The sequence below is a fragment of the Lathamus discolor genome, chromosome 18 (assembly GCF_037157495.1).
Source record: "Lathamus discolor isolate bLatDis1 chromosome 18, bLatDis1.hap1, whole genome shotgun sequence".
Classification (NCBI taxonomy): domain Eukaryota; kingdom Metazoa; phylum Chordata; class Aves; order Psittaciformes; family Psittacidae; genus Lathamus; species Lathamus discolor.
Window position 1 is genome coordinate 5,841,763 of NC_088901.1, and position 24,001 is coordinate 5,865,763.

The 24,001-nt window shown below is 47.3% G+C and overlaps 4 protein-coding genes across 17 annotated transcripts; 2 read left to right on the plus strand and 2 right to left on the minus strand.

The window, feature by feature from the left end:
* The first annotated feature begins 150 nt into the window (after nucleotides 1-150).
* Nucleotides 151-12,729, plus strand: LOC136023326 (RH-like protein). Of its 13 annotated transcripts, none has more exons than XM_065697689.1 (13): nucleotides 151-447; nucleotides 1,617-2,190; nucleotides 3,187-3,310; nucleotides 3,485-3,626; nucleotides 4,836-5,019; nucleotides 5,136-5,286; nucleotides 5,643-5,784; nucleotides 8,488-8,645; nucleotides 8,897-9,034; nucleotides 9,276-9,406; nucleotides 10,294-10,373; nucleotides 11,445-11,518; nucleotides 11,850-12,729. In XM_065697689.1, exons 3-13 carry the CDS (start codon nucleotides 3,299-3,301, stop codon nucleotides 11,874-11,876), a joined length of 1,239 nt encoding a protein of 412 aa, XP_065553761.1. In that variant the 5' UTR covers nucleotides 151-447; nucleotides 1,617-2,190; nucleotides 3,187-3,298; the 3' UTR covers nucleotides 11,877-12,729. The 13 variants fall into 13 exon arrangements, 11 of the variants coding, with proteins under 11 accessions (XP_065553761.1, XP_065553754.1, XP_065553758.1 ...); XR_010616549.1 differs by lacking the exon at nucleotides 151-447 and having other exon boundaries at nucleotides 783-2,190; nucleotides 11,850-12,124; nucleotides 12,223-12,729; XR_010616550.1 differs by lacking the exon at nucleotides 151-447 and having other exon boundaries at nucleotides 783-2,190; nucleotides 11,850-11,946; nucleotides 12,040-12,729.
* Nucleotides 12,730-13,232: 503 nt separating this feature from the next.
* On the minus strand, nucleotides 13,233-16,305 carry TMEM50A (transmembrane protein 50A). Of its 2 annotated transcripts, none has more exons than XM_065697749.1 (7): nucleotides 16,197-16,305; nucleotides 15,862-15,973; nucleotides 15,373-15,485; nucleotides 14,916-14,983; nucleotides 14,638-14,730; nucleotides 13,982-14,042; nucleotides 13,233-13,702 (listed from the first exon to the last, which is right to left on the minus strand). In XM_065697749.1, the coding sequence occupies exons 1-7, from the start codon at nucleotides 16,256-16,258 to the stop codon at nucleotides 13,657-13,659; spliced, it is 555 nt and encodes a 184-aa protein (XP_065553821.1). In that variant the 5' UTR covers nucleotides 16,259-16,305; the 3' UTR covers nucleotides 13,233-13,656. The 2 variants fall into 2 exon arrangements, with proteins under 2 accessions (XP_065553821.1, XP_065553823.1); XM_065697751.1 differs by having other exon boundaries at nucleotides 16,201-16,276.
* An 8-nt stretch (nucleotides 16,306-16,313) lies between these two features.
* On the plus strand, nucleotides 16,314-21,088 carry RSRP1 (arginine and serine rich protein 1). The gene is made up of 6 exons (XM_065697696.1): nucleotides 16,314-16,495; nucleotides 16,624-16,682; nucleotides 17,754-18,377; nucleotides 18,704-18,858; nucleotides 20,031-20,114; nucleotides 20,576-21,088. Exons 1-6 carry the CDS (start codon nucleotides 16,407-16,409, stop codon nucleotides 20,759-20,761), a joined length of 1,197 nt encoding a protein of 398 aa, XP_065553768.1. The 5' UTR covers nucleotides 16,314-16,406; the 3' UTR covers nucleotides 20,762-21,088.
* A 405-nt stretch (nucleotides 21,089-21,493) lies between these two features.
* On the minus strand, nucleotides 21,494-23,563 carry SYF2 (SYF2 pre-mRNA splicing factor). The gene is made up of 7 exons (XM_065697735.1): nucleotides 23,458-23,563; nucleotides 23,269-23,379; nucleotides 22,950-23,075; nucleotides 22,591-22,708; nucleotides 22,388-22,478; nucleotides 21,965-22,063; nucleotides 21,494-21,883 (listed from the first exon to the last, which is right to left on the minus strand). Exons 1-7 carry the CDS (start codon nucleotides 23,515-23,517, stop codon nucleotides 21,718-21,720), a joined length of 771 nt encoding a protein of 256 aa, XP_065553807.1. The 5' UTR covers nucleotides 23,518-23,563; the 3' UTR covers nucleotides 21,494-21,717.
* Nucleotides 23,564-24,001: the final 438 nt, after the last annotated feature.

Sequence of the window (24,001 nt, forward strand, 5' to 3'; positions counted from 1 at the left end):
ACCCCGCCGGAAAGACGGCGCGCTCCACCAATGGGCATTGGGGAAACGGAGATAGACGGCCCGGGAGGCCAATAGCGGCATCGAAAGGAAGGTCCCGCCCCGCGCTGTCGAGCGGCCCGCCCACATCCCTGATTGAAGGCCGCGGAAGCCCGTGGAAGTGAAGGACCCGAGAATTGATGGCTCCTGAGCCAATCCCGGAGGGGCTTTTGTCCTCCTCCCGCCCACTGTCCTTCTGGCTGGCTCCCGCCCCGTGCTGTGATCGACAGCAAGCCCGCCCAATAGGAGACACAACTAGGGATGAAAAGACAGCTCAGCCATCCAGTCGGAAGCGGAAGAAGGAGGGTTCGAGTCCCTCTGTCACCGTACCCTGAGGTGCCGCCCCTCACACTTGATTGACAACTCCGCTGGCAAATGGGCTGCCGGGAAAGCCAGGTCTCAAGTGCAAAGGTAACCGGGGGGGGCTCGGCGCGGCCCCGTGCTGCCGGCTCACAGCGGGGGAAAACCCCCCTCGGAGTGACTGACGCGCCGCTCCAGCCAATGAATGACGCGTACAACAGAGTGACAAGCGAGCGGCCCAATCGCGAGGCAAGGAGCGGAGAGGGGCGGGGCGACTTGGCCTCTCTTTCTCTGATCAGCCCAAAGACGGATGGTGGCTGGAGATGAGCCAATCAAAGATCATGAGGGGAGTCAGCCTTCGGCCAATGGGAAGCTAGTCCCTAAGGGAGGCCTGTTGGGCGGGGCAGGTGTTCAGCCAATGGGAGGTGAGGGGCGGGGTGGGAGGGTCCCGCCGGCCGGGGCTGCCGAGTCACGGCGGGGCTCCGCCTCCCCAAGGCCCGGGTCCCGGCTTTGGGGCTTCCCTCCCCGGGGCCGCCCGGCGGAGCCGCCGCCCCGAGCCGTGGGTGTCCCTGTGGGCTGAGGAAGCCGTGAGGAAGCCGATGGCTGCCCCCGATCCCCACCCCGAGCCTGGCTGTGACAGCGGCTCCTGCCCGCCCTGAGGCTGCCTGGAGGAGGGGGCCTGGCGCACCCCGAGCCTCTCGTTGCCGCCAGGAGCTGCGCTGGGCGCCGTGCCCCTGCCAGGCCGCCCTGGGGGATAAGGGCCCTCTCCGAACCAGGGTCCTGCGGTGCTGGGTGCAGTGCGCGGGGTGCGGGCTCTGACAGGGCTTTAAACGGGCAGAGGGGACTGCACGGAAGGCTGCGGCTGCTGAGCTCAGTCGATGGGGACGTTCTGTTGGTAGCGCAGCTCTAATGTGGCAGTTACTTTGTGCTTCAGCCGGTCTGATGTCACCGGGCTTGGTTCTTCCTGTCTGGGGGAGAATTGAAGCTGAAAGTCCGAGCGTCAGCATTTACAGCGTGGCTTGTAAGGGACACCACTGGGAGATGCGTAGCCTTTGGTTTATCTGCCCCAGGTGTTAACACTGTCAAGGGGATTTGGTAACAAGTGCCCTAAGAGCTTATTGTGTTCATTTGACTGTGGCAAAATGGTGGAAGGCGTTTGGGTCATTCCTGTCCTGGTGTGAGTCTTGCAGGAGACCGATGAAGGCTGATGGGTACATTGCATTTATAAACCACACAAAGACACTGCATCAGCTCAATCAATTCCTAAACTGCTGTTTCAGCTGCTCTCATGTCTGGAGGAAGCTCACCCGGTGCTCTGGTTCTGTCTCAGTTGCCCCCGTGATCCCACCAAAAGAATGATGATCAGGACTTTGGTGACACCAGGGCAGCACTTGGCGTGTCCAGCAAACTCATTGGAACGTTGTTTAGGAGCTCCTGAGAAAGGGGTAAGGATGATTAATGTTGGGTTTCGTTAGGCATAAGTAAAAGCAGGTAAAGCAATTTCATATTGCATGTGAAGAAGGTGCAAGTTATTGCCACAGATGCAAACCTTTCACAGGTGGCTTGAAGACTCTTACTGTGCTGCCCAGCCTGGGTTTGCAGGAGGAATGCCCTAAAATACAAACTGACTGGAATGCTGCATGTGTTTTTGGCTGATACGTATTTCTGTCACCAGTAGGTGGCTTTCTACCCGTCTGTGTGCACTGTTACTATCTCAAACCCCAGCCCGCAAGCACTCCGTTTGAAACGGCCTCGAAGCAGAAGGTCTGAGGCATAACTACAGGCCTTTAATCTCCTGGACTACCTGAACAAAGAGGCTTCAGTTTACCAAAACCACAGTGAATCATGAGAATAGTAATGTTCCTATTAAAATATATAAAAATATGTATGAAATATATTAAAATACAAATAAAATAAATATCTAAAATATATAAAAAGGACATGGAACTGTTGGAACAAATCCAGAGGAGGCCACGAGGATGATCAGGGGCTGGAGCAGCTCCCGTATGAAGACAGGCTGAGGAAGTTGGGGCTGTTCAGCCTGGAGAAGAGAAGCTGCGTGGAGACCTCAGAGCACCTTCCTGTGTCTAAAGGGGGCTTATAAGAATGCTGGGGAGGGACTCTTCATTAGGGACTGTAGTGATAGGACAAGGGGTAACGGGTTCAAACTGAAACGGGAAGTTTAGATTGGGTATAAGAAAGAAGTTCTTTACTGTTAGGGTGGTGAGGCACTGGAATGGGTTGCCCAGCGAAGTTGTGAATGCTCCATCGCTGGCAGTGTCCAAGGCCAGGTTGGACAGAGCCTTGGGTGGCCTGGTTTAGTGTGAGGTGTCCCTGCCCATGGCAGGTGGTTGGAACTGGATGATCTTAAGGTCCTTTCCAACCCAAACTATTCTATGATTCTATTATGGCTTCATAAATTGTCCTCAACAACCGAGTGATCTTATCTAACAAATCATTATGTCTGTGTGTAGGCATATACTGGACATAGTTAACTTCCACCATACAGCCCTGCTTGCTCTAGTGGCTCCTGGTTTAAAATAACAACTAAACAAAAGCTCTGCCTTACCAAAAGTCTCATAACCCATAAAGCAGCGGGTACCTTATAGCCACAATGCAGAAGTTGATACACTTCTGGATGAAGGCTGGGTTTGAATTAAAGAATCAGGAAGGTGCAGGTCTGTGGTTTGTTCTCAGTTCGGTTCTGAACGGTGACTTCCCAGCCTGGGGCTTACCAAGAGCCTTCAGAGCACTCCCGGTAGCTGGGTACAAGCAATGTAGTAAACAATTATGCATAAATGCCAACATTCTACTCTTATGAGCCCATGTTCTTCTTTGCTCGCTGTTTAGTTGATTTGTGAGGCTCCTCAGCAGCTGAAGTACTGTATGATGGTGTCCTGGAGCACTGCAGCATTGACAGCTTGAGATGTCTGTGTTCACAAGTACTTCTTGAGTTCAGTCCATGTTGGTTGTGGTAAGTTTGGGCTCCTGTTGCGCCACAGATAAGGAAATGTTTGTTGCTGTTGCTTCTTGGCCTTTTTATCTCTCTCAAGTTTTTATTCCTGTCCCCCCAAAACTTCCATTTCTATTGGTCTGAGGTCACTGGAACACTTTTATAGGCAAAATTATTGCTGTGTTTGTGCTTCAGGTAGTCTGGTGCACAATGCCTTCCAGTTACCGCAACTTCCGAAACAGCGTGCCGTGGCTCATCCTTTCTCTGGAAGCTGTTTTCATCGTCCTCTTTTACTTTGTGTTCCCATATGATGATAAATTAATTAACTCTTACCCAGGTAAGATGAGCAGCATTGTTGTGAAAGGAAGGGTTAATGCCTACTTTTATTTTTTAGTGCGGTAGAGATGGGATCCATTGGGTTTATGTATTTATTAGGAGTAAAATGGTTTACTGGCCTTTGAGTGCCCTACCTTGCCCTGTATGCTGTGTATTTATTATATCAAAGCAATGACATTGAACGAAGACCTAAGTGGTACTAAATGGCATTGTTGGTCTGTTTTCTGCTGCCTGTTTGTGGTCATCTTGACCCCTGTGAATGCAACCCGCTCCTTAGGGCAGGCACTGCTCTGTGTTAAGTGGTCTTGGTGTGCAAAAGGGTTGTTGGGCTACAAAGTAAGAATTCAGGATGACACTGGTCTCTATTTGAGTGCTTGATGTAGAGAAATGAACTTAATACAGTGGAATTAAGGATTTAAATATATTCTGGAGATGTATTTTGTGCATTGATCAAAGGAATGTGTTAGCATATTATGCTATGGTCATAGTTTGCAATGTATTTACAGTGTTGTGCAAATAAGAGCTGATTAATCCTCGGGACATTCTTGTGTTACCCTCCCTGTTTTATAGCTCAAAAAAATACAGATCTACTTCCTGGCAGCTTGGTATTTTGCAGAAGGGACAGGCCAGTACAAGGATATGAGAATATGGCTATTTGCATGTCCCGGGGGATGCTTTCAGACCTACTGATCCAACGACTTGTCTCTTGGACAGCCTCTGCCTTCTATTCCATGGTGCTGGTTTCCCTATTAAACTCTTTCTACAGCTATTTCTGTTCCTCTCCACAGATGAGAATATCATATGGGTTTCTCTTTGTAACTCATTTCTTCCCTAGTGCCCTCAAGGAATGAATCAGCACTAATTCATGGTAACTCTCCCTGAAATGTCCAACTAAAGCTCTTTAAGTTCACCTGAGGAAAAATGAAAGCCCAGGTTTCATTGCTAATTGTACCTCATTTCTGTTGTGCTTTTTGATCCCTCAGTCCCCTCCCTATTATCCATTCTGATCACTTTGTGAAAAATAGGCTCAAGGGAATTGTTTTTCTGATTACTTATGGATTGGAAGGAAAGTTCTGGAATTCTTTATTGAATAATAATGGCACCTGAATTTTTATCTGAAAGCTTCTTAGTTAACTGTGGTTTGTTTTTAACCAGCAATCCAGTCTGAATTAGTAACTTCTCTGCTGGCTTGGTCCTTTCTGTCATGCAGCTTTCCAAGATGTCAACCACATGATGATTTTTGGATTTGGCTTTTTCCTGATGTTTCTGAAAAGATATGGGTTTAGCACCACTGGATTCAACCTCCTGCTCATTGTGCTTGGTGTCCAGTGCTCTGTGCTGATAGATTTACTCGTTTTACTTCTTCAAAGGCAAAGTAAATGTCATCTGGCAAGGTAATTAGCTCGTGTTAGAATTGGAATAATTTTAAGCACATTTGACTGTCATTCTTTCTGTATTGGTCCTGGTGTGGTCCTGTTAAAGAATTCTTTTGTTCTTTCTCTTATTGCAGGCTAATAGAGGCTGCTATGAGCATGACTGCTGTGGTCATCTCCACTGGAGCTGTTCTTGGGAAGGCTAACCCTGTGCAATTAATTCTGATGACAGTTCTGGAGCTAATAGTTTTCCGTATGAGCAGATGGATGAACAGCACATTCCTGCAGGTACTGTAATACGATTTCAGGCACATGAGGGAAAATTTCACTGGGATTTTAGCATGTTGCCTTTTGGTGGTTTGTTAGTGGAATTGTGTGTTTATGAGCTGCATTGAGTTCAGGTAAGTTAATCTCACATAAATAGCTTGTGCATAAACTGAGGCACTGTGAAAATAAAGTGCTTATAGGGAGGTTACGTGAGCAACTCTCTCAGGAATTGCATTAAAGTCTTCCTGTGGCCTGAAATAAACTACAGATTCATGGTCTAGGGTGAGGTGTCCCTGCCCATCGCAGGTGGTTTGGAACTATATGATCTTAAGGTCCTTTCCAACCCAAATCATTCTATGATTCTTCTCTTGATACAGGTTACAGACAGTATCAGCATGATGCACGTTCACCTGTTTGGAGCCTACTTTGGTCTGGCTGTCTCCTCATGTTTCTCTGAGCCATCACCAAGGACTGATAAGAATGCAAGAACCCCGAAGTCAGATTTATTGTCCATGTTGGGTAAGGCATTTGCTTTAATGTCTCACTTGGTAAAAGAGATTGTGGTGGGACCATAAGGAAGGTTTGGGGGGGCTGGCCACAGCACACTAAGGCTTTTGTATCCAAAATGCACAGCTGAATGCAGCCAATTATGGAAAACTGCTGCTGCTGCTGTGCTTCCTGGTTTCTGACAGTGCCTTGGTGAGTCTCATCATGTTTCCTACCAGGCATGCAACCACTCCTGCAAGGGCTGTGGCTTCATTTGCTTTGGTCAGGCTGAGCATAAAGGCTATGCCAGGTTATCCGTTCCCTCTCCCAGCTAAGTTTGCTGCCTTGTGCTTGTTTAGGCATATTGGTAGGGACCTGTGCGCCAAAATTGAGATCATTACTTGTATTTCAGTAATGCTTACGGTTGCCAGCTGGGGCCAAGGCTCAGTTTTGTTTTGCAAGGTGCTGTACAGAGATATAAAAAAGCAGTCCCTGCCTAGTAGTGTAAATGAAAAGATAAAAGCCTGATGAAGGGTGGGGAATACGATACAAACAGGCACACGAGAAAGTATCAGAGTGATGACAGGCTGAATGGATGGGAGTTCCATTCCTTTTCTTAAAGAAGCAATTTGGTAACTGCCACCAGTTGAACGAAGATCTTTCTGCAAAGGCCCATAAATTCTAAGTTAGTCTTTTCCCAGTTAAAGAGAAATGTAAATGCTGCTGGTTTGAGTCCCTGGAGTTCTTGCTTTGCTGGAGAATTTGTGGAGATGAGTATTTTAATATAACTTATCAAGACACTGGTAAACCTTTGTGATAATTTCAGTGCAGCTTGCTACAATCAAGTGCTTGCTTTGGAGCAATTATAATGCCATGTCTCGAATAATTCCTGAGGTAACATGGGCAGAAAGGAGCAACTGAGCAGGCAAATTCCTCATAGTTCCTTTTTGTATCCTGCTTCTGAGGGCCGTTGAAGGGTGCTGAGGTCTTCGCCCATAGTTGGACTCACACTGTGACTATTCCCAAGCTGAGCAGATACTTTGCCTGTGCTCTTGGAGCAGGCAGAGGCTCAGGTTGCCCTGTGTGTTCCAACTTGGCTTAGTGTGAGGCCACCTACTTCCCTCTGCTGGTTGGAATTTGATCTACGGGTGTGTATCTGCACATCGGAAAAGATTTATCCTGCCAAGCAGTGGACTTGTTCTATAGAGGCCCAGATTCCTAAATGCTGACAGTCAGGGCCTCGGTCAGAGAAGCAGAAGAACCTGTTTTCATTCCTGTTGTTAGTGAAGCCTATGTGGTCATGAAAGTGTGACACCGTGCAGTGATCTTACGGGAGGAAAGTGAGCCGTTCTTTTGGACCCATGTACCAGGCAGTAGCTATTTGGGAGATAACCTTTTCACAGAGAACAAGAAAATGAAGCTGTGAATGGCAGGGCTGGTGAAGTGTGATCACCTGTCCTGGTTCAGCAGTAGCAGTTATTTTTCTCCTTCTTAGTAGCTGGTGCAGCACTGTGTTTTTGATTTTTTGGCCTGGGAACAGAGCTGGTAACACCGATGTTTTTAGTTGCTGCTCAAATGTTTGGTCTGGCCAAGGACTCTCTGAGCCTCATGCTCTGCCAGGGAGGAGGGAAAGCCGGGAGGAAGCAGAGACAGGACACCTGACCCAAACTGACCAAAGAAGTATTCCATACCACAGCACGTCATGCCCAGGATGTAACGGAGAGTGACCCGGAAGGGCTAGGGCACTGCAGGGTTGGACGAGGTATGGGTTGGTGCTCCCTCGGGTGGGGGGGCAAGTTATTGGTTGGCTGGTGTTGAGGAGTTGTATTCTTCCCTCTTGTTATTTCCTTTATCATTATTATTATTGGTGGTAGCAGTGATGATTTGTGTTATACCTTAGTTACTAAACTGCTCTTATCTCAACCCGTGGGAGTTGCATTCTTTTCGATTCTCCTCTCCATCCCACCGGGAGTAGGGGGAGGGCAAGAAGGGGGGGAGTGAGAGAGCGACTGTGTGATTTATGGATGACTTTTGTTTAAACCACGGCATCACCTCAGATCAAGCTATTGGTCTCTAACCCTTCTAGTAGAGGTAGAGAGGATTCTGGTCTTACAATCCAGTTCATCCTCTCTTTCTCTTCAAAGGCTGACAGTTATACTGGCAGCCAAGGTAAAAGACATTCCAAAGTGCACTTTGGGTTTCTTTATAGTGATTCATACCATGTGAGCTGTTTTCCTTCGTGGCTTTCATTCTCTCTTGCAGCTGGTTTTGAACAGTTATCCCACAGTTCCATGAAAAGAGGCAGAATCTTTGAAGGAGCAAGTCCTTGGTGCCTGTGCGTAATAGGCAGGATGCTGATCATTTGGAAATCAGCAGTGGAATTGTTCCTACTTGTATCTGAACCTGCATTTAAGGGGATGATAGATAGGGCAAAGCTGATGTTAAAGGGGTTCTTGAAAAGAGCATCCTACCTTCAGGCCAGTGAAGGACCAGCCAGATGCTAGCAGAGCTGTGCTTTGGCCTGTCTGTTTGACATTACAGTGGTATGTTTCTTGGAAGGTGCTGGTACGGCAGGTAGCTCTTAGGGCTTTCTGCATTATAAGGTGTTATCCTTTGTTTAAATTGTGTGAGTTACAGAGGAAGCAGAATGTGGGCAGGAGCCCTTCAAAGACAGTGAGTACTTCATTCACTGTGGTTTAGAGCAGGTAATGATATTTGCTTGTCTTTGTCTCCAAGGTACTCTCTTTCTCTGGGTGTTCTGGCCAAGCTTCAATTCTATACTATCTGACAGGAAGTGGAGAGTCATCTACAACACCTACTTTGGCCTTGCAGTGAGTGCTGTCACTGCCTTCGCCGTGTCTGTTCTGACCACAAAGGATGGGAAATTCAGAATGGTAAGAAATGGGAGAAAATCACTTCATGGAAAAGGGATTTTTCTGTGACTCTCAGTAATACACTGAAAGTATAATAGTTACTTGGTAAAAACAAGTCCAGGTTTTCAGCCTGACAGTCACTTGCCTCCCAAGCAGAAGACTGAAGTTGCAACTTAGAAATTATGTCCTCAGATCATAATTCACAGTATACAGAGGCTGCTGTACATGAGGACTGAACTCTCACTCCATGTTTTTGTTCTTTGCTTTTACAGACTCATATCCACAGTGCAGTTCTAGCTGGTGGGGTTGCTGTTGGTTATGCAGCACACAGTATCAAGTACCCTTGGATTGCAATGGTTTTGGGTCTGCTTGCCAGCGTGATAGCCGTATTAGGATCTTACTGTTCACAGGTAGTACTCAAACCCTGAAATTGTTTTTTGCATAAGCTATATCAACTTCTTTTCCAGTGCAGGATACCTCAAGGGAAATCTCTCTTTCAAAAAGATTAAAGCTGGGAAACCTGAGGTCTTTTGAGCACAGTGCAGGACTGCAACTTGCAAGACCGAAATTAATTTCCTAGGTCTGCAATAGACAATACACTATTATCAACTTGTGTTCTTGTGTATCAGTTAAATCTTTTCTTCTTCCCAGAGATGCCTGAATCCTCCTCTCAAGCTTCATGATACCTCTGGAGTTCATTTCACTTTTGGCATGCCTGCTGTGCTTGGAGCTCTCGCCCAGGTCATTCTCTTAATAATAAAAAACTGGAGTAATTTACCAAGGTACATAAATTCTTGCTATTAAGAAATAAACTTAGCTAATCATTATTGTAGTGTGCCCTGAGAAGAGTTCTCATACATACAGAAGGTCATCACAGATCAATTGTTTTGTATCAGATAACTTCAGGTAATCTCTGAAGTCCAAAAAAGTCAGTAAAAAAGACTTGGATTGTTGAGCTGACTTTGGATCAAAACTTTCATGCTAGCTTTTGGTCCTGTTTTCTGTCTCCCTTCTTATTTGATGTTCAATATGGCAGATACAGGAGGTGAAGGCTGGGGATGTGTGTCCTTCCAAGACTCAGTTTGGGTTTTGTAACATGTTTTGGGGACCTTTGTATGCTAAGATGGGGAGCAGAAATCAGCACTTCTCTGTGGACAAGGCTTGAACTCTGAGTCAGGGGCAAGAATGCCAGTTTGGACTAAAGCCAGTCTGGACACTGAGCTGGAAAATACACCTGGGGAGATCCGCTGCAAAAGCTTAAGGCTCAGTTCAGGATATGTTCTGTAGCTGTCTTGATCTGGCACTCGCATTTCATTTCTGCAGATCAGCCCCATGTCATGTCCTACAAGAAGTTCCCCGATTTTCTCAGTTTATGCAGAACCACAGTGCAGCATAAGAGCCTTACGTGTTCTTGAAAAAACAGACATTATCACATTTTACTACCACAACTATGGTTTCTAAGGGCAAAGTATGTCCCCTGAAATCTGTGTTAGGCTTCTGATAGGGTTTCGTAAAACACCTATCTGCAGCTGCAGAGAGATTGTGGAACAACATAATTGTTATGGGAGGTTTTGACGTAAAATGCTGTGGAGATACAGATTAATTCACAGTCTTAATCAGTCTTACATCAGTCAACTTCAAAAGGTGAAACACTTGTTTTGCTTTTCAGTATGGGTTACTTGGTCATGATTCAAGTTGGTGCCTTCTGCCTGACCATCAGCGTCGCTTTGATAACAGGTCTTATTGCAGGTCAGTATTGAAAAAGGTGTTTTGGTACCTTCCTCATGTCCTCGGGGTAAGGGGTACATCAGCTTATGGTACCTGCTGTCATGCCAGTGCAACACTCTGCAGAGAGAGGCCAAACTGGGGCTCTGAAGTGTGTTTCTATGGGTAAATTATTTGGAGAAGAGCCAGGAACTCTTCAAAGCCCTGTATTTAAGGTGTATTCAGCGCAAATAACCTACTAGCACCATTCCTTCATTGGCAAAGCTTATTCTAACAGATGCTTAACAGCTGCCTTCACATTTCAGACAGGAGATGTGTAAGAATGGAACTATTTTTACATTTGGGTATCTATGACACAAATGCTATCTAGCACTTGCCACTTTTTTTTAGCCAGTGGGTAGGAATCTGCCAGGTTCCCCAGTGTCTGCAGCTGGCGGGCACCAGCCAAGCACAGGGCTGCGGTCATGAGTGGTTTGGGGTCACCAGGGCTCATGTGTTCCCCGTGTGACATCCTGGCAGCTGCAGTTTTTCTGTAGCTGTTGATTCTATCTTGAATAAAAGAGAAACAGCAGATGAAAACTGCTGTGAAACACACTCTACAATCATTTTTTGTGTGGGTTTTAATTCATCTCAAACCTTTGTGCTACCACAAGTGTAATGAAGATGCTGAGCTCATCAAGCAGATTTCTAAAAAACATCCAGCTAGAAGAATTTAAAATGAAGTGTTTAACCAATTGTTTAGAAGTCCAAATGTTTCCATCTGAAATCCCAAGCTAGCAGTGCTGTGAGCCCCGCTGCTTTAAATACGCAGGCATTTTTCATGCAAGACTAATTCTGGATGTATTTTTAGAGTCTGGCAAGCTGTTTAATGGGGTTTTACCTTGAGTAATTAATGTTTAATAACACAAGACTTGATCCTGGCAAGCTTCTTTGTATTTAAGGTCAGCTTGAGTCAAGGGGCTCTGCTGAAGCATTATTTGTATTTGATCTACGTTACATTTGCATGTGGGTTACTAAGAAACCTCCAGTTACACACAGTCATCCCCTTTCCCTGATGTATATATTCATAATGGATACATGTGTTTTTGCAAATAGGTTTAATCTTAAACCTCAGACTGTTTAAGAGCATCCCTGTATCCAAGTACTTTGAAGACCAGTTTTATTGGGAGGTAAGTTTCAGTGTCACATGAACTGTGTGGGAGAACATAGAGCACCTTGGTGAAGAGCTCTGGGTACCTGAATCAATTTAAAATGAAAAGATAATTCCATTTCACAGTACATTTTGGAAGCCCCCTCGGCCTTCCTGGGTGCAGGGTGGTGCTCAGCCTGATGCTCCAGCACAGGCCTTGGGAACCTTCGAATGCTGAAGGTGATGTTGTGTCTGAATTACAGAAAAAAGACATGGATGAAAATAACCTTCTAATAAGGTTTTCCACTGCCTGTTTTGTATGATGATTTGGTGCATAGAATGTTCTGATACAAGAACGTTTGTTTTCACAGTTTCCCCATTTGGCTGTTGGATTTTGAACGGAGGAACCCAGATGAGTGACTTGACTGAGGCTCAAGAAAGCCATCCCAATGGGCACCTAAAAAACTAGTAATAAACTGTACTAGTTATTCTTGAAAGATAGAGTGTGAATTTACAGATGCATTTAACTGCTTTGTTGAACTTAATTATTTTTTGGTACAGAAAAGGTGGCTGCATTCATTGCTGTAATGGCTTGTCAATCAAAATGCTTGGAAACCTTACACTATTTTTAGCTCCCAAAGCCAAAGTAAGTATGTTAAAGTACAGTATTTCAGTGTCCATACTCATTCTTCTCTGGCGAAGCATTCAAGTACTTGTTTTTAAGCTAAATTAATTCTGTTGAAGGCCTTGTTAAGCAGGGATTTGATGAGTGAGCTGGATCAGCGCCAGAACTCTGCATCCTGCCAGACTGAACTCTGGAGTTATCTGACAGCTTTAAGAAAAATCTATAATTCCTTGGCTCAAGCTATCTATCTGCAAGCTCAGATGACAAGGAGTGAAATTGTTCTGCTTGTGGCTGGTGCCCTTGTCAGCAATGATACTTACTCACATTGGCAGTAAAACTCAGCACAGCCTGTCCATGTGGGGACAGTGCCCAAAGAGCTCTGGCTGCCCTGAGTGCAGGCAGCAGGGGAGGCCATGGGGACAGTGCTTGGGCCTGGGTGGTATGAATCCCAGGGCTGTGTTATGTTGGGCTGGTTTACCCTGTGCCGAGCTCAGGCCTGATGGGGCAAGTAAATCCTTGTGTTTAAATGGATTCTGATCCCCAGTGTGTCTTCTTTGTTCCAAAATAGCTGACACAGAAAAACTTATTAAAAAATGCTTATCTAATAAAAGAAAATGACAATTTGATGGTTTGTTTGTCACAGTTAACATGCTATGCTACTACCTGTGCCACAGTGCAATCCAGGCTCAACTGGTGTCCTTTACTTCGCAGCAGCCAAACCAACAGCTGTTTTCCAGCAGGAATGCTGCTAAGGAATAGTAATTTATTCACCCTCTTTTCCCCACATCTCTTTCATCATTGATTTCTTGAGCAGCAACCCACGTGAATGCATAGGAAGGCGCAGACACAGGATCAGCATTCTCTCTGGCAGTGACTGTCCTCCCTGCCAAAGACAGAACTCTTCCTTTTTTCACAGTGGTTGCAAAATAGCTGACAGCAAGGTCTGTGGATGAGCTGCTTCCATCTAGAGCCACTGCACGACTTGTACTTGTGCCTCTACAGCATCATCCACAGCAACAGTGAGTTGTTACTCACCAGAGACTTCCCCATTACTGCCATAGTGTGTGTGTGGGGGAATTCCAAAGCAGCATAGTTCTGTATTACGCAAGAAAAGGCACACACCAGTAGATTTTGAAATGGAAAAAATGGTTATATTGTCCAGATATAGGAAATATTTAATAAATAGGTGTTAAAAAGTTATTTTTAAGCATTTTTAGTAAGTCTCGGATTGTAATTAATGTTGTAGAAACAGCTGGTTAAATACATCCATTTTCCACTACACTATTTACCTGTAGCAAACATGGTAGCACAAAAGTGACTTCTGCTGTGACATGCAGTAATTCTACACTGTCAAAACCATTACACATTGCGATCAGCATACAAGAGTAAAAAATGAAACAGCATAGAACCAGGATTTTTAGTGCTATGATTTCAGTTTTCCTTGGTTTATCTTCAGACATAATTGAAGGTCATCCTTTACAAAATGGCTTTACAAAACATGGGGAGTGTGCAGTTAAAAACCCAGCGTGCCCAATGCACTTCCACAGGCGTGTTCATTGCCACAAGTCTTCCGTGCGCCCAAATTTGAAGACCAGTCCTCTGTTTAAAACAGAATAAAGGGACACGAGTACATCATGGGGCAAATCAAACACCTATGATGTTAAATACAAGATTTCACGAAGCAAACTGTAGTATTCATAAATCCATTTCCTGGTCCTGCAATGAAACCTATGCAGACAGACCCCGGGTATCTGCTGCCTTGATATGCAGTTTATTCACATGTCTGGTTATGAAACAGGACTTGAGGAACAAGATTACAGCAAGTTTCAGTTTTTATCATTAAAAACAGAGGAAACAAACAAAAAGAGATTGTCTTACCCAAAAAAGATGAATGCATTCTGGAAGAACACAGCTATTCCTGGGTACACTACTGGTTTTTCTATCAAAAGAAAGAAATTTCCATGTATGTCTCCAGAAAATCCTCTCCAATCTCTGTTCTCGGAAGACAATGATCAGCCTAACCCCACTGGAAAGTTAATTCAATGGCTTTTTGTGTAATTTCCTCCTCCCCAGTCATTTAGCTTTCCAAAGAGAAGAAATATCTCCTGTTCTCTAACCAAACGTGTCTCTCATGCAGTGCTGATGTAGACTGCAATTATCACACCAGGTTGCACATCCTGTTTGGAACGCATGTGTGTGTCAGTACGTACATGTATACGTTCATGTACAGCAACAATATACAAAAGGGGAGTGCACATTAGTGCTGCTGTGCACCTTGGGCACTTGGCTTTCTTTGAAAATCCCCTGCGAACTGAGTAAGGCCAGAGCTGACGAGTGTGCATTAAACCAAAGCACCTCACTAGTGTGGAATTCACTGCAGCTTCAGGCACAGGCAGGGTTGTTACACGTACTCAAGTGACCCAACTTCCTTTCAAAGAACAAAGGCCAGTGCACTGTTCTAAAATTCATCAGTCATTTGAAATACCTTCAAACTTTCAAAACCAGATCAGGTCACATTCCACACTGTATCCTACCTTTAACAACGTAGCCTCCAAAAAGGATCCACATGGAAGCAATCAGAGATCCAAAAGCCATCATGAAACCAATGAACAGCCAGATCCGAGCACCTTGAAAACCACAGAGGGATGTTTTGTGCCTGTGTTTGAGTCCAGACACTCCTGACATTCAGGGTGCTTTGGTTTGGGAGCCACACCAGAGCCACACAAGGAACAGCCCTCATGGCACAGCCCTCGTGGCTCCTCCAAGGCTCAGTGGCTTCCCAGACCTGTCACTACAGCCCACGGCTCTGTACCTGTTTGTCCCAGGCAGCCTTCACTGTAACTGTCACCTCGCACTTGGCCATTAGATACTGCATTGATCCTGCACGAGCAAAACAGGACCAAATTGGGTAAACATGGGTAAAACAAAAAGTATCTTTACAAAGCAATAGGAGGAATAGGACACCTCTCACAAACCTATAGAAAAAGGATAAAATCATGTATTTGTTTTTAAGGGTATAAGGCTAAAGCTTCATACTTTTATTTAGCTAGAAATAGTAAAAAACATTTCTCTAAAACCTTGGACTTGTACAACATTTAACTTTTTCAATGATTCCATATTCTAAGTATCAATAAATGTAAGACAGATACGAGACACAGTAACTTGATGTTTTATTCTTAGTTCTGTCTCCGTTTAAAGCCCATGTGTTCCCTAATTAACTTCACAAAGCAAGTTGGAATGTTTAGCTCTCATCAAGAAACTGCACTTACATTAGGAATGCCAGAGTGGCTATAACCCCACAAGCATGGTACGAATGGTTGAAGTCTTCCACTTCAGGGTACTTTACAGCTGCATCTATGATTATCCACCAGCCTGTGAAAAACTTTCAAAAGAAGAGCACAATAACTTCAAACGTGGATGCAAGCATTTTAACGAGACAGCTCTACAAAGAGTGACATTAGTACAGAAAATCATTCCTTTAGACCCCAACCCCGACTGATGATAGCGCAACCGGTTTTGCCATCGACTGAGGAACAAGCTTAAATGCAAAGCCAAAGATTTACCTGCTCCAGGAGCCGCTAAATGGATAGAAGCTGCGAAACTTCAGACACGGATGCAAGCACCCAGAAGAGGATTTGTCATTAACGCTACAATGAGGAGGACACATCCCTGTTCCTCCCTTTACCTCCAAAGCAGTAACAGTTCCTAGCTCACCCCCAGCTGACTGCTCCAAAGAGCCCGAGCGCAGCCGCACGCACCAGCACTCCGGCAGCGACCGACGCGATCGTGTTCCGCTTCTCTCCCCAGTCAACGCACTCCGAGCACCTCAGGCTCTCCAGAAACCCCGACATCTTCCAGCGCTCTGAAGGGCTGCGGAAGGAAAAGGGACGCTTCCCTCAGCCCCGGGGCTGCGCGGGACGGGTCCGAACCGCGGAGAGCCCGCACCGGGGCCCGCTCCGAGGGGGCCGCTGGCAGCGCCTGGGCACCGGCACCCCCGCCGAGGAACCGCTGGGGAGGCCGTCCCGGTTCCGGTGCGCGGCTCCGGCGGGGGCCTGGAGCTGCGCCCGGGGATGGGGGTCCCGGTCCCTCTCACCTACGCGCGGTCCCAGCCGTGGGCGGCGCTCCCCCCGTCCGCCGCCAGCCAGCAGTGCGCATGCGCGGGGCGCTCAGGCACCGTCACGGGCGGGGCGGTGCCGCTCAGGCGCGGTGGGTCCGGCCCGTTACGTAAGCGCGGGGCTGGAACGTTCTGGAAGACCTCAGGCGCTGTGCACGGAGCGGTTGGGTCGTGCCCGTCCGTGCCGCCATGGGGGTGACTCGCGGAGCGGGGCTGTCTCCTCAGGCGTCGCCGCTCGAGCAGGACCCGTGCGGTGGGAGCCCGGGGGGCTGGAGCCGGTGAGGCGGCGGTGGCGGCCCCGCGCTCGCTCGGGGCGGGCGGGGGGTGCTTGCCGTCGGGTGCTTGCCGTCGGGTGTTTGTTTGCCGTCGGGGTCCACAAACCTTATTTGGTTTCTTCTCCTCGCAGAAGCGCTCTGGAGCACCCCCCGGGGAACCGGGACCAGCAGAGCCCGGCGGCTCCCAGCGGTGAGTGCCCCTGAGCGGCCGGGTAACGCGGGTCGGGGGCCCTGGTGTGGTGCCTTGGCTGAGACCAGCATTCATGGGGTGTTTCCTTTCAGCTGTGCCCTTTAGCGCTTGTGACCTTGGTCCTGGCTTAGAAGTGAACCTTCAGCTTTAGTAGTGGCGAAGGGGAATGCTTCCTGCCGGCTCGTACACAGCCCGCAGTGCACGTTTCAGTAAGGCGGGAGGGTTTATTCGGTAGCTTTGGCTTGCAGCGAGCACTGTATAGAAACGCTTAGATAAAGCAAGCTCCCTCAAGCTGTGAACGGTGACATGACTCGGGGGTGTAGTCCTGGTGTAAGACAGCTCAGGTGGAGTGCAGCAACCTCTGTAGCTATGAAATGGCTGCCGCTAGAGGGACAGCCATTTTCGTTATTAATGCGTAACCTCAACAAGTGTTCCACCCAAAACCAGGGGCACATCCCCTGTGCCATTGCCTGGGTTGCTCGCTGGTTAAGTGGAGTGTTTTTAATAGCAGTTCGCCGCTGGGGCGTATGGAGCTTTGTGTAGTTTTGTAATGTACAGTCACGGTCTTGGTGTGGCTGCTTTGTGCCTTGCAGGTGCTCATAGAACTGGAGAATAAAGCTATTCCATTTGTACTGACCTGGAAGGCAAGTGGTTGTTTTTCATTGTAGATGCAATAGTCTGCATTTAGGATAGATTGAAGATACAGCACCTTGGAAATTCTGTTGGGAGAGGGGATAAAAGTTATTAATCATATCCTTTCTGGAAAAGACTTAAGGTAACCTAGCAAAGAGTGTTAAATCCCACACAAACCAACCTCAAAGTTCAACACAGAACTACTCGTGGGTTAAACTGAAGTTTTTTTTTTCATGGCATATGAAAGACTGACTATAAGAAAGGAAACGATGACACTTTATAAACTGTCATGGGCAAAACATGCTGATAGACTGGATGACAGCTGTTGGTGTGTAATTGGCCTTGGAACTTTCTGCCTGTGTGCCATAATGGTGGTGGTTGTTGTATAAATACCTTAATGTGCATAAACTATGAGCTTCCCCTCCCCACCCTTGACAGGAACAGAGACTGGGTATTCCACAACAACAGTAAAACCAGAACCAGCTTCTGAAAGCACCTGTGTGCAGGAAACGGTGGTGAGGAAGACTGAGGATATGACAGGCTTCATGGATGACTTAACCCTCAGCTCACCAAAGAAGAGAGAGTCATCTGTGAGATCCAAGAGGAGTTGTGACAGGTCATCCACAAGGTCGTCCAGCAGATCGTCTTGCAGTTCACGGTCCAGTTCAAGTAGTTCCTCTTCAGCTTCCTCCAGGAGTTGGAGCCGGTCCAGATCGAGGTCACGGGGTGGAAGAACCAGTTCCCGAAGGTACAGAAGATCCTCCCGCTCGTATTCCAGAAGCCGGTCAAGGTCCCGTGGCTATGCGCGGTACCGTGGCAGGTACCACGTCAGATACTACCGCAGATACCGCCGCTCTCCACCAAGGTACCGGTCCCGCAGCAGGTCTTGGTCCCGTGGAAGATCCTATTACAGAAGGTCATACTCAAGAAGCAGATCACGTTCTAGATGCAGAAAATACTATGGATTTGGGAGAACAATATACCCTGAGATTTACAGGAGCTGGAGGAGCAGGTCGCGAACAAGATCCTGCAGTAGGTCACCTCTCCACTTGAGTGCAAAAGGTACCTCTTTTTTGAGCCTTTGTTGTGTAAGAACCTCAAAGAGTACAGTTTATTTTAACCAGGCAAATTTACATCTGTTGAGTTGCTTTACAGAGCAGAATTGAAAGTGACAATGAGTGGTTATAAGCACGTTTTTAAAAGAGTAATTCAGAGCATATTCGTAGGACTTCAACAGAAGCTAAATCTCAAGTTCTGATGAAAATTCATCACAGTTAATGCTTACTTAGATGCAGTGACAGTAAACCTGCAGGTTTTGGGCTTGTGTGAGTAGTTACATGTTAATTTAAGCATAAGAGAAGACACTTTTTTTTTTTTTTTTTTTGTAGACAAGAAGGAACTGCTGGAAATTGCAAAAGCAAATGCTGCAAAAGCTCTGGGAACAGATAACATCATCTTGCCAGCAAGCCTGAAGATGTTTACTCCTCCCAAAGAGAGAAAAAGCACCAAACCAATGCAGGAAGACCCTGGGGAGTCAGCTGAGGTAAGTATGAACTGGAGTATTCTCAAGGAAAAGGTAAACCCTTCTTAACTTGGCTCTGCATGGATATCGCATCGGTTTTAACTCTGGAGTTTGTGATTATGAATTGAAACTATTGAACAAAACCCTCAGATTTCCCAGAGTGGTAAAAACTGCTCTGGAAACCACATTGCTGTGAGCCAGAAGTACTGTGGACTCTTGCGAGGTGGTTGATCCACTGAGTACCTGCAGGCTTCCAGTAGTGGCAGGTTGGGAAGGAGAGGTGAATGTAGTTTTTTCCTTTGGGTTGTTCTTCTAATAGGATATTAATTAGACTAGTTTATGTGTTTCTGACCTAGAACAAGAGTCTCCTTACAAAACCGAGTGAATAGTGTGGGGATTATTTTTTTTTCAAGTTACATCTTTCTGCCCTTTTTAACTGTTAAAAAGCTTTTCATGTGCAACAAACTGTTTCCCAGAAATTACGTACCAAAGCACACAAATGCATTTTACATACTTTTTCTGTCTTATAGAAATCATGACTATGGTTCCAGACATGATGAAGAAAATCTGTTGGTAATAAAGGGACTTGTGGGCTGTAGCTGCTGTGAATTTAAGGGAGGGAGAAACTCGAGCAGCTTAAACTGGATGTTAGTTTGGCTCTGTCATTACAGCGTGACCTCGTTAGTCGTAAATGCAGAACTGCACTAACTGTTCCCATTGAGCAGATGCTGCAGTGAATATACTGAGGGGTTTAGAGAAATGGTACAGGCATCCCGTTCATAATATATGCAATATATTCCAGATGTTGAGAGTACAGAAGAAGAGGCCTGCATCACTGGCAGATAAGTTTATTGTTATTCAAAGCTCTGCAGGATGGATGTGGAGAACTTAAAGCCACTTGCTCTCCCACTGCACTGTGGGGCAGTCCATGCTTCCAGTTGGTGGAATCCTTTTAAAATCTCTAGTGGGGGCATGGATATCACATGAAAGAATTGGGACGTGGACTTTGGGGGGAAAAACACTGCTTTCAAAGAGAGTTTGACATTGATCTGTTCAGATATTTAGTAGCTTACAGCTACTCTTGATGTAAATACCTGAAGCAACTCCACCAGAAAGTTCATGCTCTCTAGTAACTGCCTTAACATGCATTGAATAATGTATCCTCCCACCTAAGCTGTGTGTGCTTTCTCTAGCAACCCGCAAGACCAGCAGGAAACATGACCAAGAGTGGAATAGAGAGAGCAGCTATACAGAAGAGCATTTCCTTCAGTCCTAATGTAAGTGTGGCCTCCCAGGGTGGAATCCTGGTACTTCCTCACTCTGCTAGGCTTGTCCCAGTATTGGTTGCCAAATTAAACTTAATAATGGTAAAGAACTTGCTGATTGAGTAACGAGTTTCCTGGAGCTGGATCAGTCCTTCAGCACTGTAATCACTATAGCAGTGTTCAAAATGGATGTCTACCTAATGTCAAATGTATCTACTGTGCTATAGGCTTAAAAGCGTATGCCAGAAGTAATTTACACCAGAACTTAATTCAAGCTACATGTTTTAGTAAAGCAAAGGAAAAAGCAGCTTCCCTAAGTCCTGTGTCAGGTGTCCATAGGTGATACTCAGAGGGCATCAGGTCTCCTGTGAGCTGAAAGCATTGTCCCACCAGTGGAAGCTGACAGGCCTTGGTGCATTCCTTCTTCAGGCAGCATTTTTAAAGGAAACTTATGGGGGTTTTTTGTTTTCCAGAATACAATGGCAAAACCAGTCCTACAGAAGCCAGTGAGCCAAGTGGTTAAAGAACCAGCAGTCTCCCCGGCAAGAGAAGATGACAGGAAGGGAAGTCCCTATGGGCAGTGGGTTCCTGTCAGGAAGGAGGAGAAGAAAACATTTCTCAACTTCTCACCCAAAAGCGCCTTGTTCCGGGCACGCTGACTTGTTGTGTCTGACTGCAGCGTTGTGCACACTTCAGTAGCGAGGGCTGAAACGGTCTGATCAGGGTGAAGATTTATTAATGCTGACTGTTCATTTTGAGATCTTAATTGTGGAATCTTAGGTTTCTCTTTCAGATCTAGAGCACAGTGATCCGCCAGCCACAGATGGGACTCTTGTGTATAGTTGTACGTGTTTTGTATTGCTTTAATGGACTAGAGCTTACAGGTGGGTAACTTTTTCTAAACAAATGTTCAATAGCTGTTATTTTGAAGTCTTGATTTATATTGTGTAGCTCGTCAAGTGAATAAACTTAAATTTTGCACTGGCTTCTTGGTGTGCCGAGTGTTAGACCCATGTTGGGTGGTGAACTGGCTGCACGCTGTGGCGTGTTATGTCCAGGCTGAGCTGTTGTTACCCTGCTGTTATCACAGCCTGCAGCAGCAGGTGATTCCTGGACCTTCACGCTGGCTTGGCTTTTGTGAAATCACTGCTAAAATAAAGTGAGTTTGACTCCTCCAGTGAGAAACTGTATTGTCAGGCAAGGTTGGCACGTGCTCAAAGGATGCCCCTTACCCTCACCCTCTTGGTGATGGTCAGCTCTGTGGTACAGTGGAGCTGCACACTCATCACACAACAGTTCCCAAACATGCTTTTACCAGAGTTCGTGTTCCCCAAACATGTTTTTACCTCCCCGCTAAATGTGTCACCAGGAACTTTGGCTACTGCTCAGAATTTATTTAATTCTTACCAGTTTATTGCGTGTAACGTGATTGCACAAGCTCGTTTGTTCTGCAGGTAAAAGCTATGTACAGCTGAAGGTCTGCAGATGACTTACACACTAAATATATCATTGATCTTTCAAATTACTAAGGTCTACAATGTATTGTTTTGATAAAATCACCCACAAAATCTCCATTAAGCCAAAGTTGAGCAGGGGCAGGTGCTTTACTGAGGACTCAGACAGCTGTTCCTCTCTCCAGGTTCTGTTTGATCTCAGCTGTGTACTTCCCATAGAACCTCTCTGCCTTCTTGTTGAACTTGGCATTTCTCTCATTAATGTAGTCTATGTCAGCATCATCATTGTAGGGCCGGCGCCTGCTGTACTTCTCGCGCTTCTCAATCCTGAAAGGCAAGCGGCACCCGGGGTGAGCCTGGGGGTGTGACTGCACAGGGGCTCTCAGTGGCACCTCTCTATTTACTTACTGCTTTTCAAGATCTGCGACCATTCTGTCAACCCCTTCCTTAGTCGGCACATGAGTTCCATGGAGAAGGCTGTCAGAGGTGGGATAAAGTGCTTCCCCGCTGGACAACAGGAAGAGATGGACAGCATTTTATGCACCACTCCAGTTTACTGTAACAGCTCATGGTGCTGGTGTTGGTGCTAAACCCACCCTCTCCTCAGTGCAAGTGACACAACTTGTCACTTCCGCAAACTTAGTAATGCTCCTACCCCTCATACAGGGACTGCCAGTTATGGGATCATGAGTTTTAAGATAAAAGACTAACATCACAGTGGATGAGATATTCAGCACAGCATGTGAGGAAAGGACTACTTCTAAACGTCTTTGGTGTTAGTTAATAATTCTGAACATCACAGACACCATCAGATGACACGTCAAAACTCACTACTGCTCCTTCAGCTTCTCGTACTCCTCCAGGTCAGGTTTGATCTGCCGGGTCAGCCTCTGGTACTGGCGCAGCTGAGCAGCCGCGTAATCTGGGGAAAGAAATAGGTGGAGGTGAAGGGTTTTATCTGATGGGTCAGTTTGCAGCTAAAACACTTAACAAAGGTGCTCAGTACAAACACAGTTATGTAGTTAAGCCATTACCGGAAAATCCCAGATCTGGATTTTTCCTCTTCTTTTTCCTTTCCCACCTCTCTGCATCCTCAGCGCTGATCTCCAGCAGTTTAACTCGCTCGTAGTCCTCTCCTCTTGCTGCACATTCCTACCAAAGAACTCTTCAGTTGTAACAGCAACCGAACATCAAGCTTAGTTACACCTACCAAGATGAGTCCAGCCAGCACCCAGGGCAGGACAGTAATTTAGATACCCAGGAGTCCAACTAGGAGGTGGATTTTATTGCCTGCATAAGCTCCCAAGGCTGTAGCAGCACCACAAATGGGGCTCTGCCCCACTGCCAGCGCACGGCCCAGGGCTCAGCAGGGCTGCAGAACTCGTGTGCTTACCCTCTTCTTTTCCTCCACCTTCAGCTCCCACTCCAGCCGGGCTTTTTTGGCCTCCCAGTTTGGTGGCAATTTAAGTCTTTTATCTTCTTCCACCACTTCTTGGTGGTTCAGCTTGCGAGCCTCGTTCTAGGCACAAAGCGCTTCATTACACATGGGGATACGCGATCGGACCCCCCGGATTGCAGGACCCCTGCCAGGCACCGACCGCCCCGACCGCCGCGCTTGGGCCCGCCGCCGTGCGTGCCGGACGGGCACCGGTGCCAGCGGAGCCGCGAACCGGCGGCGCTGCCGCCCCCCCCGCGCTGCGCCCCCCGCGCACCCGCTTCAGGTGGAGCTCGCGGAACTTGCGCAGCCGCTCCTCCCGCTTCTGTGCCGCCGCCGCCGCCGCCGCCGCGCTAGGCCGCGCCTCGTCCTCCGACCCCGAGGAGCCCTGAAACAACCGGCGCTCAGCCCGTGGCAGGGGAAGGAGCCGCGAGCCCCCCCACCGCCACCGCCGCCGCCGCCTCACCCCGCCATCGGGATCGGGAGCCCCGAGGCTGCCCAACTCCGACACCGCCGCCGCCGCCATCCCCAACGAGAAGCACTTCCGCTTCCGCTTTCGCGCACGTCCTGTCGGGGAGCCGCCGCCGCGGCCTCGGGCGCCCCCCAGCGGTCGGGAGGAGCCACCGCCTGCCCGGGAACACGTCTGGAGCCGCCCGGGAGCGAGCTCCCATTCCCCGGGACGGCAGCCGCTGGTGCCGGGGCAGGCAGCCCCCAGCGGGCCTGGAGCGAGCCGTGGGTCAGTAACCGCTGGTAACGGGCATTTTCCCCCTCTTGTCCCGAGGAACCGGTGGGGGATGCAGCCGCGACGGGCAAAGTGAGGAAGCGGCAGCGGTCCAGAGGAGCCTCCTGAGCCCCGGAGCATCGGAGAGACCCGGTGCTACCGGCACATAAATATGGACCCAAATACAGATTTACTCTCAGGGTTTATCAGCAGCACCGGTTTGCGCATAGAGGTGCATCCACGCGCGTGCACGTGTAACACCTTCGTGTCTGCAGGGGCTCAGAGCTCC